The sequence below is a fragment of the Ascaphus truei genome, chromosome 21, assembly GCF_040206685.1.
Source record: "Ascaphus truei isolate aAscTru1 chromosome 21, aAscTru1.hap1, whole genome shotgun sequence".
Lineage (NCBI taxonomy): Eukaryota > Metazoa > Chordata > Amphibia > Anura > Ascaphidae > Ascaphus > Ascaphus truei.
The window spans coordinates 10,898,414-10,913,605 of NC_134503.1; the positions used below are offsets into that span (position 1 = coordinate 10,898,414).

Genomic DNA, 15,192 nt, shown 5'->3' on the forward strand with positions numbered 1-15,192 from the left:
TTCGCTACATCTGTATGCTAAACCTACACTGCTCCAGGACCAAAACAGCCGCTTAACGAGGAAACAGGTGCTAAAATATAGTCTTTGATCTGTACCATTTTACAACACTATAAAGATTACACCCTTTCCCACTGCAGCCAGGAAGGTGACCCAACTTTATGTGGTGGTTCAGATCCTACAAAATACTGCTCTAAACTACATTAAAAAAAATTGTGCGCATCTTTAAAATTAATTGATTTTTGTATGTGGCCCTGATACATCTATTTACCTGGTTTTACATTATAAAACATCATTAGTTTCTTACCATAGACAACATCATTCCGGCACGCGGTGTCTTTTCTGTCATCTGCCGTAATGGTCATGTCCATTTTGCTTTGCACCTTGGCACATTCCACTACATATTGTTGGGGCAAAGGAAATTAAAATGTATTAGGTGAAGGACAATTAGACTCAAATAGGTTAATACCATAGTGAAGAAGCAGGTATTTACTGGTATGATAATCGAAAGTACCACAAACGAGATGTACGCACAGAACACTCGCTGTTCTCCTCGGGTATTTTGGGAAGAAGAATCAGCCCTACTTTGTGCGCTGCTACCATTCATGGGATTGGTCGAGAAACAAAACTCCTCGATTCACTTTGGAACTTTGCTTACTGTTGGACTCATTGTTCTTTTGATACTTTATATCTTGTAATTTGCCCCCAAAGATTTTTTTTCATGGTTCTAGGTACATTTTTTTTTGTATTGCACTCAAGGGATTAATGTCAGTATTATATATATATTTAGATTGTAAATTCTTCATGAAGTAATTCATACTTTTATATTTGATTATTTTAAATTCCATTTATTCTAAATGTATCTTCTATAAATTAGCCATCGCTATATAAATACAAATATAAGCAGGTTCTTATTTTCTTAAAGGGATCCAGATACATATACTGTATGTTACATTAAAATCAATGGAATAAAAGGCCCTAAAATTTTTAAAAAATTTTTTTTAACAGATTCAAACAAAATGGGGTTAAAATCTGGGTCTCCCACAGCCCAAATAACTCTCCTCTCCCCTAATTTTAATGAGTGAGGATTTCCTACAAGAACAAAATCGCTAACGTCACAGGATATTCACATTTGAAAGATTAGTCTAAGATATATATATATATATATATATATATATATATATATATATATATATATATATAAACATATATATACACACATACACACTATACATTAGATATATATATATATATATATATATATATATATATATATATATATACACACATACATACATACACATTTTCCTTAAATTCCATATCTATTGACTAATATCTCCTTTGCTCAGTTTACCTTCCATGCATCTGCATTCATCTCCATTGCAAAGTTTTAACAATTTCTCATCTCCGTATGGGTTATAGAAGATTGTACACTCTTTTTCTGATGCAGAGAGAGAAAAGATAGAACATTAGCAAAACACAGGGTTGCAATCACATCATACAATTTAGCAGAACACCTGATGAGCTAGAGATCACCCATAGAACCCCAACAGTGACAATACTAAAAAGCTCTTTACATTTAAAATAAGTTTGCAAAGCACTGACCCGCAAATTCATGGAGCGTTCCATATTTTTTCACCCCAAACTCACCTTGGAAAACTTGACACCCTCTTCAACTCAATATGCCGCTTAGTCCTCCAATGTAACTACAACACACATCACTGCGAAATGCTCAAAGAACTAGATTGGTCATCACTTCAATCTAGGCGCAAGGTTCATCTCTCCTATCTTGCCTTGAAAAACTTTCTTGACATGCTACCCGCCTATCTGGACAATCTCCTCACCACTACCACACGCAGCACTTATCACCTGAGATCTGACTCCAAACGATTGTTTATGGTCCCAGGTTCAACAAAGTATCCGGCCGCTCCTCCTCCTCTTACCGAGCACCCCACACCTGGAACAATCTACCTGAGACTCTCACATCCACCACCAGTCTAAGTTCTTTCAAAACTAAAAGCTGTCTCACATCTTAATCTGATCTGTAACTGTAACATACGCGTATAACATCTAATCTTTAACTGTGCATGCAATGTCTTGTATATAATGTATAATCTCTGTTCACTTAATGCAACTATGTATTTGTAACTATGCATTTGTCATCTTAACTCTGTGCCCAGGACATACCTGAAAACGAAAACTCTCAATGTATTACTTCCTGGGAAAACATTTTATAAATAACAGTGATGATGATTCTCAGTATCCATACACTTTACTTGTACATTTCCCAGGCACAGAATCAAAGCAAATTATGCTTTTACCCATTACGTTGCCACATTCAAGTCTTAAATAGCCTTGTTTTACCTGGTGCGTGAAATTCATAGACCTTGAAAATTGCAGGGCTTAACATCCCAACATGAAATACTTCCCTCACGTGGAAAGCAGCACAGACATATTCATCAGATGAAATCTAGAGCACAATAAAAGATGTTTATATGAGAAGCAGAGCGTGGTTATGATCATTGATAGCGTCTAACTCAAAGATTGTCATACCCAATCGAAGTGCAGAATGACGCGTCCATCTGTAATGCTGTAATCAGTTACCAGTTGGTCAACTCTCTGTGTGAGCTGCAAATAAATAGCAAGGATTTTAACGGTTATGTCAGACACACTGATGCCAAAATTATGTTTGGATAGTCACTGAGGTTGAAACACACTTATTAGCATTAGTACTGTACTAGTCTTATTATTATTATTTTTTTATATATATATAAAATATTTTACCAGGAAAAATACATTGGTCGTGATACATCAAACAGTGATAAGTAAAACTGGAGGTGCTATCTCCATAAGTTGGTACATTTTTGGAGATAACATCTCCAGTTTTCCTTATCACAGCTTGATGCATCTGGGCCATTGAGAGTTACCTCTCGTTTTCAAGTGTGTCCTGGGTACAAAATAATAAGCTTACAACATTCTAAGTTACAGTTACAAACATGTTTAATGTATAAAACAGTCCAAGTCTGAAAAGAACTTAAACTGGAGGCGGTTTGGAGAGACTCGGGTAAATTGTTCCAAAAGTTAAGTGTTCGGCAAGAGAAGGAAGAGCGAACAGATTATTATTTTTGTTAACCTTGAAACCATAAGCAGGCTTCTGGAGACTGATGGAAGGAGGTGAGAGATGTGTACAGTAGGGGTGAGATGAGAAGTCTGCACCGATAATTGGGCAACTTGTCCAGAAAGTATTAGAATCACAGTATAGCAGCATTGGATGCTATTTAGCCACTACGTGACAATCCACAGAACTGACTTTTGTACCACTGCATGGAGCAGAACGGTCTGCTGTTACTTTACACTGCTCAGGACGTCCCTAGCACTGCTCAGGTGCAGGATGGGAATTCTGCGGCCTGCATTTTTGAGAATTGTTCATTAAAAGCAGGAATATTCAACCCTTATCTCTTGAGTCTGGGTATTATGTAGGGCACTGCTAGAGAGAGAGAGAATTGTATTAACATGTACTGTATATTTATTTCACATAATTACCATAGATAAATCTTTTTCGTCTGCTTCTAATCCAGTAACCAGAGAGATCTCCATAACTGCATGCCCGGATGTAGACAAGCCCTCGCTCCCTTTGGGCTTATATCTAGAATGGATACAAATAAAAAGCACATGATACTTAAAGAAGCACCCCTTCTCCAACCCCCCACCCCCATCTGTGTTTTTCTTCCATATTGGTTTCACTACAGAATTCGACCCGGTGGGCCTGCTGAAGCAAAATTACTTTTCATCTATTCTACTTTTGATGTAAAGCAGTAATGTAACCCTTGCACTGCCACAGTGGTCAGCAGAGCAACTGCTTCTCACAGTATTTACCGCTTTTTAAGCAACATTCATTTAGCATTTGTCTCACTTCGTGATAATCATCCAACTCTAGATTATAACCTCCACAAGCCGGGACCTCATTACCTCTGGTATCTATTTGTCCTTATTTCTATGTCATTCACATCACTGTTCTCCCATTGTACTACTCTGTGGTATATGTTGGTGCTTTATGAACAATAATTATACTAATAATAATTCCAACTCCAGACAGATTTCAATGGAGTCTCACATTTTGAAGTAACATTTTTTTTTTGTGCAAGGCCTTTAAGTCTCACATTCTTTATAGTGTGTGTGTGTGTGTGTGTGTGTGTGTGTGTGTGTGTGTGTGTGTGTGTGTGTGTGTGTGTGTGTGTGTGTGTGTGTGTGTGTGTGTGTGTGTGTGTGTTTTAGAACTCTGGCAGTAGAAGCTCAAAGCTCAAACATTTCCCAGGGTCTTCCAACAAGATGTCTTTCTTTCTGTTCCAGGTGAAGACATAGAACCAGAAGACCAGAAGAAGCCTGTTGAGTTCCACACTCAGAATTACAGAAAACATATTTTTTTTCTTATTAGTGCTGCCTTTGGGGCAAATCCTTCTTGGCTACAGAATCAGCTTTTAACAGAGTGAATAAAATGACATTGTTTTTTTTTTTTTTTGCCATGAAGTTCCTCCGAAAAGGAATGTGAGACAAGGCCTACCCTATGTAGCTGTAATAAGTGCCAGGAGAGGCTGCCAAACTTCAGACCATAGTTCCTCTTCTACAGTATTAGCAATTATGGCTGAATGCCAATGAAGCTTTCTCGCCTGCAGAACAGGGATTATTTTTTTTTCACTATAAATTCAAATTTTGGCAATCATTACAAAGACAGACCTCAAACTTTTACCGTCTCGCAAAAGAACACAATGCTGGTTTTAAGGGAAGTACATTGCTTTGGCATTAATGCATATTTCCTGACAAATGAAACTACCAGTAGTTATTTATGTTAAATCTCACTTATATTTTACGAGTAGGGTTTGGATAAAGCTAGGATTACATTCGTAGAAATAACTGCCCCCCGTTGGAACGATCCTCAGGTTCTGTGCTTCTGGCCAGAGACACATTCCCTTTAGTGTCCAACTTGGCAAGTTTGAATGTTGTCCTTCAAGTATTGGCTTAAGGGCACAGAGAGGAACGCTAAACGGTTTCTGTTTTAACCCATTGGTTAAAATTGGGAACACCGAAGAAACATTATTTTCCTGCACTAATTTTGTTTTTGATGTTGGAAATGGATTCACTTTAAAATTACATTTTTGTGTTTGTGACGTAGGACGCTGCCAATTTCTATACTTGCAGTTTTATGGAAATGTTGACATTTCTGGGTCTTATTCATGTTGCATGATTTCTGTGACTTAGTGAACATAGAGCCTGGTTTGAAACCATTATGCATTAAGGACGCGTGTACCTACACATTGCATTAGGTTAGTCGGAAACGTTTAATGCAGTTAACTCTGTGATGCTGAGAAACAATAAATTAATCTTAGCTTGGATTCATCCCGCAGTGGCATTTCTGAGTTGATGTACGATCAAGCAGTCTGAGCAGGTCAAGCCTTGTACTGCCTAGGTCCAATACAGTTTCCATACACAAGATGGCCTTATAACCAATCTCACATAATACATGGCTGACACTTGTATGCATGTATATCTTTATTTATATAGCGCCATTAACATACATAGCACTTCACAGCAGTAACACACATGACAATCATATAAATAACAAATAATACAAATAACACATGATGGGAAGAAGCGCTTCAGACATAAAAGTGACACGTATGAACCAGTTGTGGCAGATTTCACTGTTTCCACTGATAATACAGCATATTGCGTCATAACTAGGGATGGAAAAAGGCCAAGCGCCTAAAATTTGACCTGGGGCCCCTTTGTTGCGACACACAGGACTGCTTAGTGTGGCATTCAGGGGATGAGGAGGGGGGTGGGTGATGGGTGTATCGGAAAGTGGGTAGTAGCGAGGGGTGGAGGAGGGAGCGAGGCGGAGAGAGCGCCAGCACTCTGCGGACCCCTGCTTTCAATTATGACAGTGTCATAGGAATGGGGAGGCGTGGCTGTGTGCGAGTGTCAATGTCAGTGTGGTCGTGTGTGTGACAAAAACACACTGACACACACAGTCTGACATACAAAGCCGATGATGGGACGCTTGATGGTAAATGGGAGCCGGAACAGCCCCCCCTCTCTCCTCCCCACCAACAAAAATGTTGCTCTTAAAAACCTCTAGCTATATATATATATATATAATAGGAGCAAAAACCTTTGCTACATCTGTATGAAAGAAAAAAAATCCCTTTTGTCTTGACACATAGTGGGTTATGTATCCAGATCTCCTGGCTGCCAACGTTTGGGCAATAAAATAGCACTTGATCTATCAAAGTAGAACATTTCCACTACATGCAATGGGACCTTGTTTTTCCGTTGATAAATTTGGTGCTGTTTTATGCACCACTTCTTGCTCCTCATTTGCAGGTTGAAGATTAGGATCCAGAACCCCCATAATCTGGTTAAAGTGTGTGGATGAGGTGCTCAGTTGGCTAGTAAATCTTGACCAGGGGTTAACACTGGAGTCTTATGGGGTGACCGCAAAACAAGAGTGATATTAATCACCTTCTCCGTCAGTTAATTTCCTTTTTTTTTTTTTAAATATTAACTGACCTGGCATTGCCACGCAAACATTGATCTCATCTAGGCCACTGTTACGGATTAGGCTGAGTCCCCGCTGGCAATGAGCGCACTCATGCTTGGTGAACGCCCCAAGCATGAGCGCCGGGTGTCCTGCATGTACGTGCGCACACGCGGGAGGGGCATTGCGGGAAGTTGAGCGCGCGGGAAAGTATAGTTTTTTTTGTTTACGTAAGCGCCGAGCGTGGGTGCCCGCACACGAGCGAGCGCGGGGACTTACATATAGCTATATATGTAAGTAACCGCCGCAAGCGACGCCCGCCCAGCGCTAGCAGGGACGCAGCCTTATAGTGATTAAATGGATGCATCTGGTAAAGAATATAGCTACCAAAACTCCCAACTACATTTCACATTTACATATTTTACACCCCTGTGTATGTTAACCTTTTTGATTTTGACTAAACTGGTTCATTATGAAGCCTCGTCCTGGTATAAATCTGCCTGAAGCTGATCTGTTGGGAAGGTGGCTTGGGATTCTGGCTGAAGTTTAGTGACTATGCGTGTGTATAAAATACCTCCAGACCTCGCTGGGAGAAGTAGTATATATAGTTACATACTGTGTAGTAGTTACATAGTAGATGAGGTGGGGGGAAAAAAGTCCAAGTTGAAACTGTGTTAAATTTAGTCGACAAAGACACTCATCCTATATTTCTATTCAGATTTGGTATCGTATGGTATACAGTTTTGTTTTTTATAATCAACATCATCTCAGCAGCTCAAATCCTTACACTGTAGAAGTTACCATGAGGCTCCCACCTGTCTGAGAGTTAGTAAAATAACACGTTCATTCACTTTTAAAAAGGAGTGCACTATAGATAGAAATGGAAGTGAACAGTCAGCACAGAGTAGGGACTTTACAAACAGGAAACTAACAGGTTGAAAGGATACATCTGTTGCGTAAAAGAAGACAAAAAACATTGATGCGTTTAATGCATTAGTTTGTTAAATCAATCAAATTACAACTTACTTTGCACAAGCCTCCAAGCGCATAGTTTGAAGGGCATCCTCATCAAATGTTGATTCATCCCTGTCCCCTACATATTACAAACAAACAAGGCTACATAACCGTGTATTTATTAGAGATGACCAAAGGCAAGACGTCCAAACTGAATGGATTATTAGATGGGAAGCCAAAATGGTATCAAGCCCATCACGGTAAAGCTAAAAAGCATACGTTTTGAAATCTATTATTTATGAAGAGGCAACCAAGAGTACTCTTTGGATCTATGGGGAAGGGTTCTAGTCCTGGGTTTTGCCCTTACAGACATCTTTGTTCCTGGCAAACCTCTTCTTGGACTTGGTTATTGGCTGCACCTGTTCCAGGGCTTTAAATAATAGTCTGTTATGCCTTGGCCCAAGCATGGTATTCTATCCCATGAGTAAATGGACCCCGTGAGTATTTGTTGTTGTTGTTCCTGTGCCCTGTTACTGTGGATTCCCTGTTGCCGACCACAGCCTGTGACCCAACCTTGCTCTTCTGTCTCCTGCCTTAACCCCTGACTGTTATCCTGACCTTGCACCTCTGCCTGCATCCCGACTATGATTTACTCTAACAGGACTCTGTCCCCTGGCTCTGGTTGGTGATCAAATACCCTTAGCTTTGCTCTGCAGGTCCACTTCCTATCGGAGACCAGCATCGTTATACTATTCACATCACATATCCCACTACTAAGACACAGGTTACATGAAAAAATTATCTACCGTTTCACTAAAAGTGGCTCTCCTAGAAATCAGGATCAGAAGTTTTCCTGGTAATGGTGTAAGTGATGGTGCTCACTGCACTAGGGGGTTCACCTTTAAGCCCCTCGTGGAAATCAGTAACAAGCAGAGGCGAAGAGTAGGGAACAGCAGATTTTCTTCTACAAATACTTGTTTTGCCATAGTAAACCGGCGCTTCGGTCTTTAACCGTGGTTTACCGTGGAAAAAGAAATCTTTTTTTGACGGAAGTCCGCTGCGCCTACATCCTCTCTGCTCTCCTAGAAAATAAATGGAAAATAAAATACTTTACATGAGTTAGGCTTTCTTTCAACCTTTAAATCAAAGCTGCATGTTTCTTCAGAGGTGCTAATAAGATGGTAAACGGTCGTCACCTGCATACAGAGACAAAAAGAGAACGTAAAAGCACTTTGGATTGCGTGGAGCGCAAACGATGTTTGTTACAGACTACCCATTTTCAATATTCCAGATTACAAATTGCAACATACACAGAGACTGTTTAATATTCCGAAAAATAGGATGCCTTTTTTTTTTTTTTTTTGCTGTTGGTTTTTCATTCTCTTGTACTAGTGCCAAGAGCGCGATGAACGATGCAGGCAGAAAAGTCTGCTAGGAAACAGATAATATTAAAGCAAAAAGGGATTACATCTGTGGGCAAAAGCGATGTATGCTTTGCGGAACTTTTAGGACACCGTACAAAGAAGTAGCAGCCACTTTGGAGGTATTCTAATCCCAGAAGTAGCGCGATGCACCAGCGCGTCTGGATGGTGCAATTGAGGGGGAGACATTGTTGTTACTTCAGCTGAGAACGGATGTAACAGACAATATAATAATAATAGCAAGTTTTTGTATAGCGATGCTAGTTTTACGTAGCGTTTTACAGAGACATTTTGCAGGCACAGGTCCCTGCCCAGTGGAGCTTACAATCTATGCTTTTGGTGCCTGAGGCACAGGGAGATAAAGTGACTTGCCCAAGGTCACAAGGAACCGACACCGGGAATTGAACCAGATTCATACTTAGTGCCAGTCAGTGTCTTTACTCACTGAGCCACTCCTTCTCCCTTCTTACAAGCGTCTTTTAATGGATGTTGGTGAGGGCATCTTTCCCTATTTTCAGGTTAATTATTGAAGTAAACAGTATGTTCTTCTTTTTTCTCTTTTTATGTACTTGAGGAATTGAAACCAAAACAGATCTCCTATGTTTGACCATTACATGGTACCCAGGGTTGCCACCTTCAGCTGAATGATAACCCAGAGACTTTTTTTTTAACGTTTTTTTATTTATATATTTAACTCTTACCTTCTCAGGCGGTAGCATCTACCCCTGCATGCTCCTGTCAAAATGGCTCCGCGATGTCAAATGGCGTCGCGTTGCCATGACAACGGGACGGCACGGCGACATGAGACGTGTCATAGCAACTCTGCGCTGCAGGGTGTCCCGTTGTCATGGCAATGCGACGCTGCATGGCGACGTGATGTCACGTGCTGTCCCGCTGTCATGGCAACGCCATTTGAAGTTGCGGAGCCACCGATAAGTCAGTGAAGACTTCCAGGTTGGACCGTTGAGGCGCGCTCCTCCATGTCCTTCCTGCGTGGATTTCACTCCCGCCAACGGTCCAACTCGTCTTCCGCCCTTCAAATGGAGATTTTACATCAAAACCTGTAGTCCGGGGCGAAGTATCCAAAACCCATAGTTTCCGGGTCAAACCCGGAATGGTGGCAACCGTGTGTACATGTGAGTGCATAAGATTACGCCACTTGACTCTTTCATATTAATTCAAACAATATTGCTCTACTTTGCTGTTATTTATCTTTTCACATAACCCTGGGACCGATTGTGCCACAGAAGAGGAATGGTACATCGCCGAGTAGCTGTCAGTCACTTTTAACGTGCCCCTGCTTCACAGCTCAGAGCTCCTTTGTAACGTAGTGTATTTCTGGTTATTTATTACTGCTACACTGACATGCAAAGACGACTCTAAAGCTTGCTAGTAAATGAGTGAGCTCTTTTCATGCGTTGTATTGTATTCCCATCAGGTACACGGTTTGTGCAATTATGTACTATGTGAACCATGCGTGTGCTTTAAGGGTCACTGGCGTGTTTCGGCTGGAAAATAAATCTACATTTGTGAATAATTTGTGAATACTTGAAAACACATCATTGTTAAAATACTCTTTCATACTGAGTGAATAAAACTGTGTTAAAGCAGCCATCTCCGCTACAAGATTTTTTTATTTTTACAGAATCGAACCAAGGGTTTCTCCGAAGCTGAACCCCCACTACAATTAGCTCTAGAGACGCCTTGGTACCAAATATACTTACTATGCCAGTTACTGGTGTCTCTGCTCACATTCAGGAAATCAATACAGCCGTCAAAATCGGCTCCAGTCCCGCTGGCCAATCGGAAGCTGCATCGGCATCTGCGGGATGACGTTGCGGCTTCCTATTGGACAACACCAACGGCCATCTTTGAATTTCCAGTAAGTATACTGGCAAATAAAACTATCTGGAGAAGAACTAATAAGTAGTGTGGTTCGGCTCCGGATAACCTGTGTGCACAAAATCATTAGTGAACATGTGGGGAGGGATGGAGCTTTCATTAAAGGAAGAGTTCTCAGTTGAAAACAGGAGCTATGACTATGCAGCAATCTTTAAAGAACCACAATAACCTTAGTGTTTGCACCCATGGGGTAAAAAGATCATATTACAATGTATTTTTTATATTGCTGCAAAATTAATAGGAGCATAATAAATCCCTACCCCAAATAGCTTGCAGTTCAGTGCACAAGGAATAGGTAGAGAAAGGACATAAGGAAGATGGCGACACCTGAATTGTGTACAGAACCAGGATATCCTATTTCTTTTGCCTGCCTTATTTCCAAGGCTACACGTTCTCACTATGGAATATTGTACTAAGATGGATGGACATTTTGAACTAGATTAAATGGTGTATTCAATTGATACTTTTAAAAGGAAATTAAGTGGCTAGAACAGATGTTCACACACTGCATATCATATGTGATCTATGTAGAACAGTAATGAAAAATGCTATTAATATAATAATATCCACTGTCAGATACACTGTAGTGTACTAGCACTATTTAGATATACATACATGTGCTGTTGCTATGCCAGTGCTACTTCCTGTAGCTATTACCAGATCTTCAGTCAGTGGTACCTACAAGTAACACATAATAATAATATTAATAATAATATTAATAGTAAACTTTCTTTCATATAGAGCTTTTCTCCCAATGGGACTCAGGGCGCGTCACAGTTACAGTATAGCGCGCGGTAAGCAGCACATAGGATTATTACAGACACTGTCTCGGTCTTGTAGAGCTTACAATCTATGTTTTTGGTGCCTGAGGCAGAGGGAGATAAAGTGACTTGCTCAAGGTCACAAGGCGCTAACACCGGGAATTGAACCAGGGTCCCAAGATTCACGCTCAGTGTCATTGTTTACAGTCACTGAGCCATTTCTCCTTCAATTAATAAAGGGTTCCTAAAAATAAAACTAGGGTTTCTTCTCCACGGCAGTGTTCTGTGGGACAACATCGCCACCCTGTGGCTCTTTAAATACCAAAAACTGAGCAGGTATACTGTATGTAGGGCAGGGGTGGACAAGTCCAGTCCTCAAGGACTACCAACAGGTCAGGTTTTAAGGATATCTGTGCTTCACTGATCCCTGCTTCACCGAAGGCTGAGCCACTGATTGAGCCACCTGTGCTGAAGCGGGGATATCCTGAAAACCGGACCTGTTGGTGGAACTGGAGTTTCCCACCCCTGGGAGACTAGAGAGACAGAGATATATCCAGTGGATTAAAGTTGCTGGGTGGCCAATTTAATGCTTAATACTTATTAGGTTGCATTGATCATCCATACCTCTATAGGCCTTGTTAGATAGGCTTTCTCGGACAACACATAGCGCTGGAAATCCCCCTTTTTCCTGTAAGACACATTTACGACCATGTCCAAAGTAAGCTTTTTATTCAGGATGGCGACCTCTGTCAGCGCTTCGAGAGCAATCACCGTGTCCTGTCCCAAATCACATAAAAACACACAGAAAAATCAAAGCAAGACACAGACACAAACCTGGGGTCTTAAACTCAGACCTCAAGGGTCACCAACAGGCCAGCTTTTATGGATATCCCTGCTTCAGCACAGGTGGCTCAATCAGTCGCTCAGTTGAAGACGGAGCCACTGATTGAGTCACCTGTGCTGAAGCAGGGATATCCATAAAAGCTGGCCTGTTGGTGGCCCTTGAGGACTGAGCTTGAGACCCCTGATATAACACATTGAAAATGGTTACATATAATGCAAATAAGAGATCTTTTAAAATGAACACTATCACCTACAGTACTTCTTAGTAACAAGAACAGTACACCATTGTAAGATGGCTTTGGAAACAATGTACTCTAAAACTTTGCAAATATTCAGGCGAACTATGTGCAAAAACGTCCTTCAGATTGTACTAACTTTCGCGAAATCAGCACAGTTGTGCTAAAATCATATGGTTTTCTCTGGCAAACTCAGGTGAAGTAACATTTTGCCAAATCCCAATCTTGTGACTATTCTCCCGGCGATGAAGATCCAAAGTTATCCACATTCATGAACTAGTAACCCACCAATGGTTCTTATAGCCAATTATAGTGCTACCTACTAGACCATTTATGAGAAAGGGGCAAAGTTGGTGACAGTATTAATTTAAGTCATGCGTGCAACAGTCTGACGGAGTGCTTCAAAGTTGTTGCTACATTGTGACATCTCTCCCACTCTCTGCAGAACGGCCAGCAATATGAAAGTGAGAAGAAAGAGCATCGAGGAAATAAAAACGGGGAGGAGGAGGAGGAATCGTTTCTAAGAATACTCTTCATAAAAGCAGGGGAATGTGGCAGAATTAATCAGAAAAGGAGTCAAGTCTTTAATCACACTAATGGGAAGCGTACAAAATGTTTCTTCTGTCAAATGGGAAATAGCCATTATTGACACCTTACTGTAGACAACATATTAAGCTTAATTAGCAATTATATTGAAGCTTCAATATAAGATCTTCAATTCAGATAGTCTGTGGATGCAATATTGCTATTAACCCCGTCATTTTTGGATGGTCCTGCAACACCATGCTTTCCAATACATAGCAGGCTCCTTCATTAGTTGACGAGGGAAGAGACTGCGGCGAACTGAACAGAGCACATTATTCAGCAGACGGTATACCTGTGTTGAATAAAATCCACCTCCATATCTCTGCTGTTCTGATAACCAGCGTACCACTGGGTTGGCATACTGCTTCTCACCAAGCTTTAGGCATGTCAGCAAAGCATACGCCGTAGTTTCAACAATCTGCGCTGTTCCAGCGTTCGGGACGGTGGCATCAAACTTCTTGAAGGAATCTTTCCAAAAGCGATACATTGGAGGGTCCCCTAACAAATGGCCACACGTTAAATTTGATAAAGAACATGTAAACGCATTTTTATTTCCATGAATACAACATGTGCTTGTAGCCATTGGGGCTAATGGTTTATGGATGCAAAGATGTACAAATATCGATAGGACAGACATACAGTAGATCCATATCAGTTATTGACTCTCTGCATCTGTTAGGAAGTGTAGGTATATGTAGTGTGAAGAGCCAATACCTTGCATCTCATATGGCCCCTGGAGGCGTATGTATCTCAAATGGAAATATTACTGTATGCTCAGTTGCATGTCTTAGACAGGTTTGCAGCCCCGCCTTTCACTATTATCACCCATCTTACAGTGCTTCCACTGCAGCAAGGGATTCTGGGAAGTGACATGCAAATGGTCCCCTAAAGCTTATGTTTGCTGCATTTCATAGCTTTTGAGCACAGCCTGGGTTAAGATGCATAGCCAGCAAACCCACACACAGACAGCCGTTTTGACCTTAATGGGTCTCATCAGTGTGAGGTTGGTTATACTGGCTTTGCAAAATGAAGCTTAGGATAGGTTTCACCACGCTTAGTTAAGTTATGGTGGGTAAAAAAGGTGATATATACATATATACATATATACACACTCGTCTGAATTCCAGGGGATGTCAAAAGACCAAGTCGACAACCAAAAGTAAGAGGGTAAGATGAAAATCAGAAAAAGTGGAGAAGAGAGGCTTGTAACCCCACAACCTGGAATATTATTGGGGGGGACTTCATCCAGCAGTGGATAGACAAGGGCTGAAGAAGATGATGATGATATATAGATTAAACAAAACATTTTTATTGGATTGTTTCATGTTTGAAAAAGAACTAAAATTCTGCTCGGGGTGCTAGAGAGTTTTAAAGGTGGATATACTCTAAATTAAACCCCATATGGCCAGTTGCCATAGTGATAACAGTATTAGTGGTTTGGGGACTTTTGGCTCAAAAATATCAAAATGACACCTGTAACAAGCAACCAAGATATGTGATACCATTGTTGATAATATATTCAGGCAGCAGCTGCTATGAAATAAATATTGGTGGAAAAAGCTGGAAAGAATTCACTTACCGACTCCTAACACGTTTGCTTCTCTTTTTAGTGTTGCTAAAGCGTAACGTGTACTGGTAAAAAATGAATTAGAAAGTGCCAGCGCATAGGCGCATATTGCCAGGGTAAAGGAACTCTGCGCATTTGCCACGTTCTTCGACAAATACTCTTCAGCACGATTCATTGTTTCTTTCACTTGCTGAAATAGAGAGAGAGAGTCCAATTAAACAACCACATCCTTGAGTATCTGGTAGAGCAGGAGCAGCCAACGCCAGTCCTCGAGGGCCACCAACAGGACAGGTTTTCAGTATATCCCTGCTTCAGCCCAGGTAACTCAATCAGTAGCTCAGTCAAAGGCTGAAACATTGATTGAGCCACCTGTGCTGAAGCTGGGACTGAT

The 15,192-nt window shown here is 40.9% G+C and overlaps 1 protein-coding gene across 2 annotated transcripts in view; it reads right to left on the reverse strand.

Annotated features, from left to right (window-relative positions):
• The window catches only part of C5 (complement C5), an 81,465-nt gene that overhangs the window by 16,754 nt on the left and 49,519 nt on the right, over positions 1-15,192 (reverse strand). For both annotated transcript variants that reach the window (XM_075578957.1, XM_075578956.1), the window contains exons 28-38: positions 14,814-14,991; positions 13,527-13,732; positions 12,195-12,347; positions 11,425-11,487; positions 8,601-8,682; positions 7,559-7,625; positions 3,541-3,643; positions 2,551-2,625; positions 2,362-2,467; positions 1,352-1,438; positions 305-394 (exon numbers count right to left, since the gene is read on the reverse strand). In XM_075578957.1, the coding sequence (XP_075435072.1) occupies positions 305-394; positions 1,352-1,438; positions 2,362-2,467; positions 2,551-2,625; positions 3,541-3,643; positions 7,559-7,625; positions 8,601-8,682; positions 11,425-11,487; positions 12,195-12,347; positions 13,527-13,732; positions 14,814-14,991 (1,210 nt within the window). The remainder of the gene's footprint in view (positions 1-304; positions 395-1,351; positions 1,439-2,361; positions 2,468-2,550; positions 2,626-3,540; positions 3,644-7,558; positions 7,626-8,600; positions 8,683-11,424; positions 11,488-12,194; positions 12,348-13,526; positions 13,733-14,813; positions 14,992-15,192) is intronic.